This window comes from Erpetoichthys calabaricus, chromosome 8 (assembly GCF_900747795.2).
Source record: "Erpetoichthys calabaricus chromosome 8, fErpCal1.3, whole genome shotgun sequence".
In the NCBI taxonomy this organism is placed as follows: domain Eukaryota; kingdom Metazoa; phylum Chordata; class Cladistia; order Polypteriformes; family Polypteridae; genus Erpetoichthys; species Erpetoichthys calabaricus.
The window spans coordinates 22,123,648-22,136,618 of NC_041401.2; the positions used below are offsets into that span (position 1 = coordinate 22,123,648).

A 12,971-nucleotide genomic window follows, 5' to 3' on the forward strand; every position below is an offset into this window, starting at 1 on the left:
TCAAGAGACCACAACAGAAATTTTGACCACAAGTTGTGTCTCTCATTTTGCTCTTGACAGTCGTGTTTTCTCCTGATTTTGATCTTTATCTGTTTAATCTTTTATCTCGTAGTTCACTCTCAAACTCTTGTCGCTTAAACGCAAACTTAATGCAAAGAAGATGCGAGAGATCTGTGGTGAAAAGAACTGTGGCCTGATTTGGGTGTGAATACATCAGACGCAAATGGCCCAGATGGCTACGTTGTTTGCCATTTTTTGGTCTGCTTTTAGGATTCTTACCAATGTCAGAAGATAGCACTAGACATGGAAAGTTAGACGTTTATTTTTAAGTGATCGATGTACACTGTAGCCAGCAGTGGTCAGAATTGCAAACCCAAAACCCCTGACAGACGGGTTCAAATCAAGTGATTTTTATTAACAGACAGTACCTTTTCAGGTGTTATCTTCTCAATAGATACCCAAAATTCCTCACAATTACAATCTCCTTCACACCTCCTAGGCAACCCTTGTCCTCCTCCTCCAGACTCTGTTCCCCCTTGAAGGTACAGTGGCCTCTTTTAATTTTTTATCCAGGAGCACTTCTAGTGTAATAACATTGTACTGCGTAAGCACTACTGGGTCATGGGGAATCCTCAGAAAACAGGGAAGTCTTCTACCGGTGGCACCCACTGGCAGCACCCAAGGATACACACAGGACTGTCCTTCTGGACTGCAAATACCATATATTTCCATGTGGGTGTTAATACTGGGACCTTGCCAGAGGAGCACTGCCATCTATTGTACTGGGGAATGAACTGTTCTGGACAAACAGTCTCCCTCAGTCCATCAATTAATATTTTACCTCGACTGGGATCGTAATCGAGAACCACCCAGCTGAGTTATCCCCCCATCTATAATGTCTGTCCAATATGACCTCCCAGCAGGGACAGGTCTCATCCCTTATCCCAGTCGGGGAGCCAGTCCATTAAAGCATTTACTAATGTATATTAGTTTGGATGAGTTTGAGATTGGACCCTCGCATTATTAAGCCACATCAAGTAAACAACGAATACTTAGAAAGGAATAATTGTTTTGGTTACCTGCAGACCTCTTACTCCTCTTCCACCAGATGGCCCTTCAGGACCCTAAAAGAAGCAATAGACATAAAATCAAATGTGAGGCCAATTAATAAAATAAACCATCTTTACAGTATACATAATAGAATATTTGATGAGGGAAGCCATTGAGTTGCCTGTTTAGACTTCATTGTACAACCTTTGTCAGGCCGTTTACTGCATTGTGCCCAGTGCTGTCAAGAGAGGCTTGCTGGGATCCTTAATTGGCTTATAGAGGTCTCTGAATGTACACACATATACCGCATGCATTCAAAAATATGGTTACAATAGCTGGTCTACTCTCTGGTTGAAGATGTAAAAAAGAAGAGGCAGTACTCAAAATGTTTCTGCTTGTAAGCCAAATGGAGATGGATGAATACTTGTCATTAGTGTTGATTGGCGAAATTCACCAAAATGCTTTTTGAGTTGAATATTTTGTATTCTCCAGCAATCTTGTTTGATTGATTGTTTGTTTTTCCCAGAGCCTCATGATGCTTTGTGAGGTCAATGTGATATTACAAAGCTGTAGCAGCCATATGCATAACTTTCAATGTGTGTGTACTGTAGGATTCTTGTGGAACTGCTTCAGGTGTGCAGTGATGCATTCCCGATCAGTACTCCAGCCTTCCACCCTGTATGCGTTTAAAAAAAAACAACTTTTTTTTTTGAATTTTTACTTGAGAGGTAAATTAGTTGACTATAATGAAAATATCATGAGTACTGCAACTGGATACATAACACTGATCCCTGTGTGCAGGCATAGTTAATTTACATGCATAATTAGCCATGTATTCAGCTACAATCTCAGAACAAGTCTTTTAGTATAGTTTAGTTTAGTTATTGTTAGTTTGTGGCCATTTGTTGTATACAGGGTGGATACCCATAACCTTTTCCTTGTTTTTTTTGTTTTTCTTACACATTATAAAGCAAAAGAAATGATTCATGTCAAAAATAGCTGAAACGAAAATTATACAAATAATACGTACCCTGTCACCTTTGATTCCAGGAGTGCCACATTCTCCCCTTTCACCCTAGAAAGAGTAAAACATAATGAGGGGGACGCAGTTTGTATAAACACTGTATGTTATGTTTAATACTCAGGGTAGAACACATTGTGTGTTGTTGCTCTTTGTTTAATTTAACAGCTAATGATGAACTTTCGAATATACGGTACATCTTCTCATTATCAATTACAAATGATAACAACTTAAAGAACAGAAAAGTACAACAGGTTGTGTACCAATTCATGGATGGAGAATGAGGCTGTTAATAGAAGTGTACAGCAGAAGCATACAACTCACCTTTTCTCCTTTGTAACCCGGCTTTCCCTATAATTAAATAAAAATAACAATCAATTATCATTTTTTAAAATTTTAATGAAAAAGAGCAATCTATACATAGCAACATCTTTTTATTAGAATGAAATTTGCAATGACAGCAACACGATAAACTCCCACAAATGTCTATACTTAATTCAATGAAAATACTGTATTCATTGTTTTTACTCATCCTTCAACAAGAAAGCTCAATAAAATAATAAATGTCCATTTGCCACAGATGGATTGAAGATGTACTTTCTTTGCTTTTTCTGTTAAACCCAAGACTGTCTAGATGCAGGAACTAAGATGAATGACTACTTGGCTTTTATTCATTTTTCAATTTCTTATGGGTGCTCCAAGTTACGCATCTTTTTTTTGTTGAACTTTAATACGAGACCGGTCCTAAAATCCAACTTTGTGAAGCTCATGACATACAGTTTTTGCTGAGACTGTGTCGCAAATTGGGCGGTGTGGTGGCTCTGAGGCTAGGGATCTGTGCCGGCGATCGGAAGGTTGCTGGTTTGAATCCCGTAAATACCAAAAATTATTCCATCATTTGGGACCCTTGAGCAAGGCCCTTAACCTGCAAATACTCCATCCAGGGCATGACATTGATGTGCACCCAGCCCTGCAAGCACGTCCTCCAACTTGCAGGAAGAACTTGGGGGTTGGTGGTAGGATTGGCACTCCAGCTACCAGAAAAAACCTCAGACTGTTCCATCCTATTCAAGACAGTGTGGTGTTGAGGTGTCATCCATTGCATTGCTACTGGGCTCAAGAGGTGGTTTGTCATGTGGTGAGTGTGGTAACTTGCTGTATCAGTGCTTGCTTCCCAACCTCTCTTGCTCTTTGTCACAAATGTCCTAATTCAATTCAGTTCTGTGGTCACACTCTGTGGGCTAAAAGGTACTCTGGCATTTAGTAACTCTACTGAGAAGTTGATAAGCCTTGACTTGCAGCCGCTCTTTCTCTTTTGCTGATGCACATTGGTCATATTTGGCATGTGCTCTTAATGTTTTTGAGAATGTTGGCCTTAAAACAAGAAATCCTATTTGCGTTTTTTCTGACTGATGCATCTGCAATTTGGGCACTTACTATGTAGCCTCTTTAGGACTCTCTTATTGTCTCAGGTTGCTTTGAAGAGTCATAAATTAAAAGTGCTTTTGATTTATTTTGACCTAAACTACACATTGCTTTATTTAGATCTGGTGAAAGGAACTAATTATTGATTATATTCTTTTGTACAGTTGCATTCTTTTAGCTTACATTTCTTGCTGTCTTAGTTGTTAAGATAAACATTATGCCCATTTCTCATTATGCATTTTTTTGGGATCTTCCAGTAAATTAATGTATATACTGTATTAAACAAAACACCATTTTTTTTTATACTTCAAAGGTCCTCCAACTTGCAAGAAAATCTCGGGAGTTGGTGGCAAGATTTGCACTCCAGGTACCGTAAAAAACCTTACACTGTTCAGTGTGGTGCTGAGGTGTTACCCGTTGCATGGCTAAAAATACTGATGTTTGAAAAAGGTTTTCACAAGTACAGACATAAGAATGTCTGAAATCATATTATTCCTGATATTTTTTAACTTGTTTTATTGTTCTCAGTGAGTTTAATTACATGCGCAATGAATCAGGTGTTGATCTCTATCAGCTAGTGTAAGTTATTTCTCCTGGTCTTTTTAATGGGCCCTCACATCATGCATGACAGACTCGGCCTCAGGCCTTTGTCATAATTCATGTTAATCACATACTCCAGCCGGCACTTTAACACCAGCATATAATGCAATACCTTTGCTCACAGAAGCCTTACCAATGGCTGTGAAGCAAGAAGGCGAGCATAATCCTCCCATCACATTCACCAAACGGGATTGTAGAGATCCATTCTTCATTTCATCTCCAAAGCTGGTTTTGCTATTTACAGTTATGGACAAATTCATGAAACATGGGGTGGATGTGTCACTCAACATTTTACTAGTAAAGGGAATCCGACATGAAATTTTAGGACATGTGTCATGGGCATGAGTTTGATTAAAATTACAGGGAAAAATGTGACTGTAACACCAACACTAACACAACTGCTGTTTGCTTTAGAATGGACAAGAACTATCCGGAGGGCCAATGATGTCACTTCCGCCCGGGATAACAGTCGCCCCGCCTCTTCTGCGTATAAATCACCTGACTCTGGGAATCCATGCCAGTCTCAGAGTGGACAGATGTTTCTGGAGAGCAACCCTTAACCAAGGAAAACGTCGTGCCTGATGTATCATTACATTGCTATTTCCTACCATTGCACTACACATTACTCTTTTACACGGAAATCACCTGTCGGTGCCCCAACCCTTCTTTTCTTTCCTGGTGCCCTTTTACAGGAGTCTGTCGACAATTCTTAAAATCTATAGAGGTCATGGCTTTCCACTTTCCCTCCTTCCATGGCTTCAATTAAGCCTCTGTCTTTAACAACTGAGGGTGACCACAACCTTGTAGTAAATGCATGGCAAAGACTGGACAAATATCGATTTCTTTCTAATGTACCTTCAGCAGACATGCTTAAGAAACTGATATTGTTTGTAGTGTAGGTCATCTAAATACATTTCACAATCAGATTACAATACTTATATACAATTCCATTATAAAATAGAACATTTTTCAATGCATTATATAACACTAAATAGTGCTAAACAGGCTGTTTTAACTATATAAACAATATTAAAAAATGAAATTTTGCCTGTAATGCACAAATATGAGATATTACTTACTCTGTCCCATTTAACACATTAAAAATAATCTTTTTTTGTTTTGCTTTTATTTTTTAAGGAGTAATGCTAATGTGCATGCTATTTACCTCGGATCCTTCTCTTCCTGGAAGACCACTCAGTCCTGATTCACCCTGCAATGAAAAACACAGAAAATTTATTAGGAGCTATGGCAAGCCGAATTAACTTTTAGAGATATCTCAAAATGAATTTTATGATATCTGGAAATGTATTTTAGATACTGTATCTCAAATTGAATTACAGATATCTAAAAATACATCTATTTTAAGATATCTAAAAAAGCATTTTATGATATCTCAAATAGATTTCAAGATATCTTGAAATGATATGCTGTACATTTTGAGATATCTGAAATGCAATTTGAGATATCTCAAAATAAGTTCCTGTGCATTTCAAGATATATCAAATACATTTTGAGATATCTCGAAATCATTTCCTGTAAAATGTCCTGTTCTTTCAATGGGACTTCCTGTTTATTTTAATATATCTCAAAATGTATTCAAGATATCTTAAAATGCACAGGAAGTTATGTTGAGATATCTGAAAATGCATTTCAGATACCTCAAAATGAATTTGAGAAATGTTAAAATAAGTGGGAAGTTATTTTAGGATATCTTGAAATATAGTTAAGATATCTTAAAAAAGCATTTAAGATAACTTAAAATTCACTGCTGTTTGAGATATCTAAAATACATTTTTAGATATGTAAAATTCATTTCATGATATCTTAAAATGGGTCTCCATTTCAGATATTTTACAATATATTTCTAGATATCTCAAGCTATATTTCAAGATACCTAAAATACATTTTATGATATCTTTAAAAAGACACTTAATTATTTCAAGATATCTCAAAAGCATTTTCAGATATCTACAATACAATTTAAGATATATGAAATACATTTCCAGATATCTCAAAACAGCTTCCTGTCCATTTTTAGATATCCCAAATACATTTTCAGATATCTCAACATCACTTCCTGCTCATTGAAAGATATCTCAAATACATTTTAAGATATCTTATAATAAGCAGGAAGTCCCTTTGAAAGAATAGGCATTTTTACAGGAAATGATTTTGAGATATCTTGAAATGCGTTTGAGATACCTTAAAATGGATGACAGGTCAATTTAAGATATCTGAAAATTCATTTGAAGATACAGTATCTTGAAGTGTAGGCACGGTTGTTTTGAGATATTTGAAAATGTATTTGAGATGTCTTGAAATCCATTAGAGACATCTCAAAAAGCATTGCAGATATCTTAAAATGTAAAGGAAATTATTTTAAGATATCTCAAAGTGAGTTTCATATGTCTTAAAAAGTAAATGACATTTTAAGATATCTGAAATTCATTTTGAATTGAATTCATGTCTCTAAATATTAATTCAGCTTGCCATAAGGAGGCTTTTTAAGACATTGTGATCTTCTGGCAATCAGTGATAAAGAGGCAGTTCACCCAGAGGCGCTCACAGTGTGGACCCCGAAGCTTAAACTGTTATGGGAGCCCCTTTGCAACCAGCAAAAAGGTCTGGGTAACCACTGTTATCTTCTTTAAAGGTGCTGCTCCATGACAAATATTTTGAAAATCTAAACACTACATCTCAGATTTTGATTAAAACTGCTGTACTGAATTACACTATAGCATATTGTTAATATTATTATTATTTAAAAAAAAAACCTTCTCATACAGTAGACACACAACATGTTTAAGCAATGTGGACTAAAGTCACTTCTAGGGCCCCTCGGGGATTAGCTTCATTAGTTTCATCGTAGATTCATTACTGGCTATGAAAGCATGTTTTGGTTTTCAAGCAAGTAGTTTCCTTTTCACGATGGATATTTTCTCTCCCTTTGGTCTGATATTATTTATTATCATATTGTAATGCTCATTATCATTTGTTGTGCCTTGAAGCCAGAATAACACCTGTCAAAGTTATCTGTACGTCCAAAGGCAGCGTAAGAGTCAAGTCACAGATCTTGGGGCAGTGAGTCTGCATCTTGACTAATGTTAATCAGCTTTTCACACACTTATATAAAGAGGTTTCTCAGACTCCAGAAATACTTAACTATAAGAAATGTACACATGTGGTGTTATGGATCCACAGCTCACCCAGCAAAGGCCAGTAGTTTTTAAATCAATAATCACCGCGCTCGCGACTTAGCGGGGGGTGCGGTGGCCTGGTGGCTGTAGCGGGTCTCAGGGCGATCTGCAGTGTGGGCCTTTCTCACCTAAGTACACAGGTGAGAGACTGCCCACATCCGTGATTGTTCCTGGGACTGCTAATGTGCTGCAGCTGCTATGGCCTCTCAATAAACAGAAGCGCGAGTCGGCTAAGAGGGGAGGATGAAAAAAGAAAAGAACAAGAAAGGAAAGAGAATGGGAGGTTGCTGCAAGAAGCAAGAAGCAAGAGAGAGCCAGAGCCCCGGTGCGAGCGAACGGGCGAGCAAGAGCAGGCTCGAGTTGGAGAAGGCAGGCAACTGGGAAGAGAACCCACGAGGGGAGTGTTTGGCCGACACTCTGTGGGGCTGAGAAAGCGGTTGCTCCAGCTGAGCGATTTAGGAACTGGAGTGACCAGTGGAGGAGTCGACTGACCGTCGATAGGAGCGGGAGTCAGATGAGGCTTTGGGCTAGTTGATCCTCAGCATGAGCGTCTTGGCCGTTGGGGAAAAAACCCAAGTCTTGGTCCGGTTGGGAACCTGACGTAGCCAAGGATCGGAGGGCTACCGGACCAGATTGAAGGGCAGCTGTTCCTGTAGGTAGGCGACTCTCCTGTAGAGCAGCCCAGATGGGTGTAGCAGGGGAGCCGTCATGGTAAAGGAAGACACCGGGCTTAGTGTTTTTAAAGGATTGCTTCCTGTGTTATTTTAACTCGTGGTTTTTAGATTTTTCTATGGTGTTTAACCTCCACGATTATCATTGTTTTAATGGATTATTTATTGAACTTTGGAAGCACTGCTGCACTTTTGTTTTGATTTATTTTAAATAAAAGCACTCTGCACTTTTGAACCATCCCCTTGCTCCATTGTTATTGCCTCACTGTCTAGCTCATTGGTAACATTACCGATGGTGTTGGGTTCAAGGGCTCCCTAACTGCAGATGGGAGCACGGAGCTGAACCCGCATTGTCACAACACAATGACGTAGCTCGAGTTTGTGCCACTCTGGCGGGGCGGTGCTTCAATTTGCCGCCCTACAACATGTCTTAATATGTTAACACATTTAAATAGAAAATTAAAATGATGTATATAGAAAAATTAAGATAAATTTTGTATAGATTTATTCATATATAGAAAAACAGCAATAATTTTTCACATATAATTATAAGCATCAACTAGATAAGAATATAGTATAGACACACTGATAAGCCGTGTTCTAATTATTAGTTTAAAGTAATTACGCTGTGAAAACCAGAGCCGGTGTAGTGTACAAGTGATAGGTGGCGATGTTTTCTGTGCAGAGCAAGACCGCAATTGGATTGATAACGAAACGAAATTATAAATTATAAATTAGTTGTTTAACTTCCTAGAAATTATTATCGGTGTAATGTTTGTTTATTTTTGTTATTGCCTCATAAAGTTCAACTGCGGTGTCTGATGCCGTCACAAAAGGACAGTCTGAAAATTATTTTTGAAGCATTTGTGGATAAAAATCAGAGAATTTTACTTTTTTCAATTACGAGTGATATTTTTCCAAACCCTGCTGCTTACACACGAATTGTACTGAGCCTTTTGGCCAGTAATACTGCCCCCAAAAATATGACCGGCCCCTCCGCCCTCCCCTAGCTATGCCACTGAATGTACAGTATGCAACAAAGAGAACTTTTTAGGCACTCCATGCTTCTCTGCAATGTAATCATGGGAATGCTGTCAATGTTTTATTAGGCAAAGGCTTTATAGTGTGTGAATATACAGGAGTATACTGTATTTAGCATAAAGCTGATAATATGTTAATCTATGACAAACAGGCCTATGTAAGGGACATCAGATCATCCTGTATTAGGTTAGATAGAGAGTGAGAGAGATATTAATAGTGTGTCATTTGAAAGTCAGGTACTAGCTAAGGGCTGAGCAGTTAGTCTTCTTCTTCCTCCTCTTCATCTGTTCCCATGTCTATGTGGAGCTGGTATGCTCGATCTTCTTTCTCCACACAGCTCGGTTCTGCGCCGCCTCCTCCCCAGTCCAAATCTTTTCCTTCAGATCTTCTTTTACTTTATTCATCCCTTATCCATTCCTGTACTTCCTTCCATTCAGGTCACTCTTTTGTTCACATATTCATTGTCCCTCCCCATGACATGTTCATACCACTTCAAACTACTACTGTACTTTCTTAGTGAGAAGTCAAGCAAGATGACACTTTTTATTGGCTAGCTAGAAAGATTATAATATGCAAGCTCTCGAGGCAACTCAGGCCCCTTCTTCAGGCGAGATATAACATTACATGGAAAATTGCATCTTGCCTGAAGAAGGGGCCCGAGTTGCCTCGAGAGCTTGCATATTATAATCTTTCTAGTTAGCCAATAAAAGGTGTCATCTTGCTTTACTTCTCACTACATCCATAATGGCTAACACGGTACAACACCCTAGTACTATTGCACTTTCTTAGATTTCTCTCCCACTTTTGTTGTACCTCTCGTGGTCTCACTTCTTATTCTGTCCTGTTTATATTAACTTCACACATCTATCGTAATGTTGCCATTTCTGTCACATCTAACTTCTTCTCCTGTGCTCCCTTTACTGTTGATATCTCGGCTCCATACATCATTGCATTGTCTTACCACTGTCTTAACACCCTCATGTTTAAACTTCGCCTTAATTCTTTGATCACACAATACTCCTGATACCTTCTTCCAATTGTTCCATTCATACTGCACTCGATGCATCTAGATCTCTGCATCTAATTTTCTATCTTGGTCTACCACTGATCCTTGATATTTAAATGTATCCATTCTTTTCAATAGCTCTCCCAGCAGGCTAACTTCTGAATACTGATCATCATTAAACCTTGTATATTCTGTCATCTTCTTCTTCTTTCTCTTTATCTTCAAACAAACAACGTTGAATCCCCACTCCTGTACCGGTCCCCAGTCTCTCTATCAACCTCTGCAAATTTAGCAATTTCTCTGTTCATCTCTGTCCTGAGATTCCATGAAATCCAGGTAGGGAGAGATTTTTAAACCCTATCTATAAAGAACACCCCCAGACATTACTGAAAGTGTCAAGAATATCCCTTTAAGTTGCAGAGGCAATGACCATAGTGTCATCTAGAATTTGGAATTAAAAGAAACCCTTCTCTTCAATCATGCCACCTCATAACCTCTGTTTGCCCAAACTGGAAATATTTGGCTGTGGTATAGCAGATCCACGGCTCAGGTGAAAAAGCCCAGTTTTTAACTAAATAATCACCGGACTTGCTCCTTATAGAAGGGCCGTGGTAGTGTGGCTGGAGCGGTTCTCGGACGCTATGTGAGGCAGTCGTTTCCTCGCTTAAGTGCACAGGTGAGAAATCATTTGCATTTGTAATTGATGCCAGGAACTGTTAATTGCCACACCTGAGCCACATCCCCATTATATATGGTAGGAGCGCGAGTGTGGAAGAGGAAGAAAAACAGAAAAGGCAACGGAGGTTATGGGAGAAGAAGGTGGCAGGAAGCAGAAAGCCAGTGCGCGAGCGAGTGAGCGAAGGCACGCTCGCTGTCGAGAGCAGAAGGCAGCTGGGAAGTGAGCCCTAGTGGGGTGTTTGGCTGGAACCCGGGGCAGATGGTAGTGGTCGCTCCTGCTGAGTGTTAGTAAGGAGTAGGAGTGACCGGAAGGAGGAAGGATCACCGCGGAAGACAGCGGGAGTCAGGAGGCTTGTGAGGTGGATGCCCCAGCGTGAGCGCCTTGGTCGCTGGAGAACCCAAGTCTCAGTCTGGGGAGAGCTGAACGAAGCCAGGGATCGGGAAGCCACCAGACCTGCAGACTAGGAGAAGGTCCGCTGCAGGTAGGTCGACTCCCCTTGTGCAAAGCCTGGATGGGAGAAGCAGGGGAGCAGCCAGCAGATGAAGGCACCGGGTTTTGTTTTAGACTGCTTCCAGCTATTGTTTCAGCCTAGCTTTTAAATGGAATTATTTATTGGATTTTAACCTCCACTGATTCACTCCTGTTTTAATGAATTATTTATTTAATAACATTCTTTTGGGAGCACTGCACTATTTATTTTGAACACTGTTGTTGATTTTGCTGTTTTAAAATGAAGGCACCTTTGCACCTTTATGCATCATCCCCATGCTTCATTGTGTCCTCATTGGTCAGCTCATCCAGTGACATTACCGACAGTGTCGGGTTCAAGAGCTCCCAAAAGGAAGCTGGGAGCATAGAGAAGAACCTGCATCGTCACAGGCTCTTTCAGTCTCCCCCTCCGAAATGGAAGGTACCCACAGTATCCTAATGGCAGCGTGGACTCTTGTTTATTAGCAGGGCCCTAACATTCCCTAGAGCAGGGGTGTCGAACTCCAGGCCTGGGGGACCGCAGTGGCTGCAGGTTTTTAATCTAACCCTTTTCCTAATCAGTGACCCGGTTTCAATACTAATTAACTTCTTTTCCCTTCATTTTAATAGCCCTGTTTTTAAGGATTCAGTGCTCTGAATTGATTTCTTTCTTCATTAAATGACAGCCAAACAGAAATGAGACATGAAACAAGCCAACAGATGACCAGCTAAATTGGGGCTTCAAATTCCAACCAATTTCACTTGGATCACTTTCTTAATGAGAAGCCAATTCCTGCTGTTAATTAAACTCTATTATTTAATTCCATGGCTTGTTGCTTCTCTCATGCTGCCACAGCAGACATTTCCAAAACTGTTGATTTTCAGTTTTTTTCTAAGAACACCAATGTCAAAATGTTTTGGTGACCTGAGAGATCAACCTTACTGAGACCTTCACCTTTCTTTATTTTCAGATATTGTGGCAAAGGTGAGCTGGTCATGTGGTGGCTTGTTTTGTGTCTATTATTTAGCTGCTAATTAAGGAAAAATAAATAACAAAAGGGCCTGAGTCGAATGAATTGAAACTAAGGCAAAAGAAGTAAATTAGCAGCAAAAACTGGTCACTACCACTTCAGCCCTCCAGGACTGGAGTTCGACACCTGTGCCCTACAGGGATTCCTTGCTGCCACCTAGCGGATAAGGACACATTAAAGTGCTTTGGAATTATTGGGAGTCTAGAAATACTAGGAAATGATAAAGGAAAACTGAGATGGGGTCTGAGAAAGTCAAGGGTCAAAACTCTGAGATCAAACAAAAATAGCTAACATGGAACCGAGGAGCAAGACGTTACTCGTGAGCCCAAGTCCGAGCAAAGTCAAAGATAAAATAACAATTCCACTGCTAGGGCCAAATGGAGAGAAAGATTAACTACCACTAAATGAAATGACAACATTTTTTTATTCCCTGAGGGAAGTCATATAATTAACGAAAATAATACATTAACTAAAAATAACTTTCTCAATATATTCTCTTTAATAACAAACAATGGGACCTGACCCCTGGTAATCCAAACCCCAAAATAAATCCAGAACATACATAAGTCACAAGAACAGTGTTGAAATATTTGCTAAAAGCAATAAAATAATACCTTCTGCCCTTTTTGTCCTGGGGAGCCATCATCACCTGGTCGCCCTTTTTTGCCCTTTAAGAAACAAAAGAGCAAATAACAATTAACATAAAGTAACATACTATCTTTAGACGTGTTTAATTTAGTTCAGCATCACTTGCCACCTTTACAGGGTCTGAACCCTTTTGT

General features: G+C 39.4%; 1 protein-coding gene across 3 annotated transcripts in view; it reads right to left on the minus strand.

The window, feature by feature from the left end:
* col28a2a (collagen, type XXVIII, alpha 2a) overlaps positions 1 to 12,971 on the minus strand; it is a 172,781-nt gene that overhangs the window by 105,518 nt on the left and 54,292 nt on the right. For all 3 annotated transcript variants that reach the window (XM_051930610.1, XM_051930611.1, XM_051930609.1), the window contains exons 6-10: positions 12,804 to 12,857; positions 5,262 to 5,306; positions 2,396 to 2,422; positions 2,081 to 2,125; positions 1,080 to 1,124 (exon numbers count right to left, since the gene is read on the minus strand). In XM_051930610.1, coding sequence (XP_051786570.1) covers positions 1,080 to 1,124; positions 2,081 to 2,125; positions 2,396 to 2,422; positions 5,262 to 5,306; positions 12,804 to 12,857 — 216 coding nt within the window. The remainder of the gene's footprint in view (positions 1 to 1,079; positions 1,125 to 2,080; positions 2,126 to 2,395; positions 2,423 to 5,261; positions 5,307 to 12,803; positions 12,858 to 12,971) is intronic.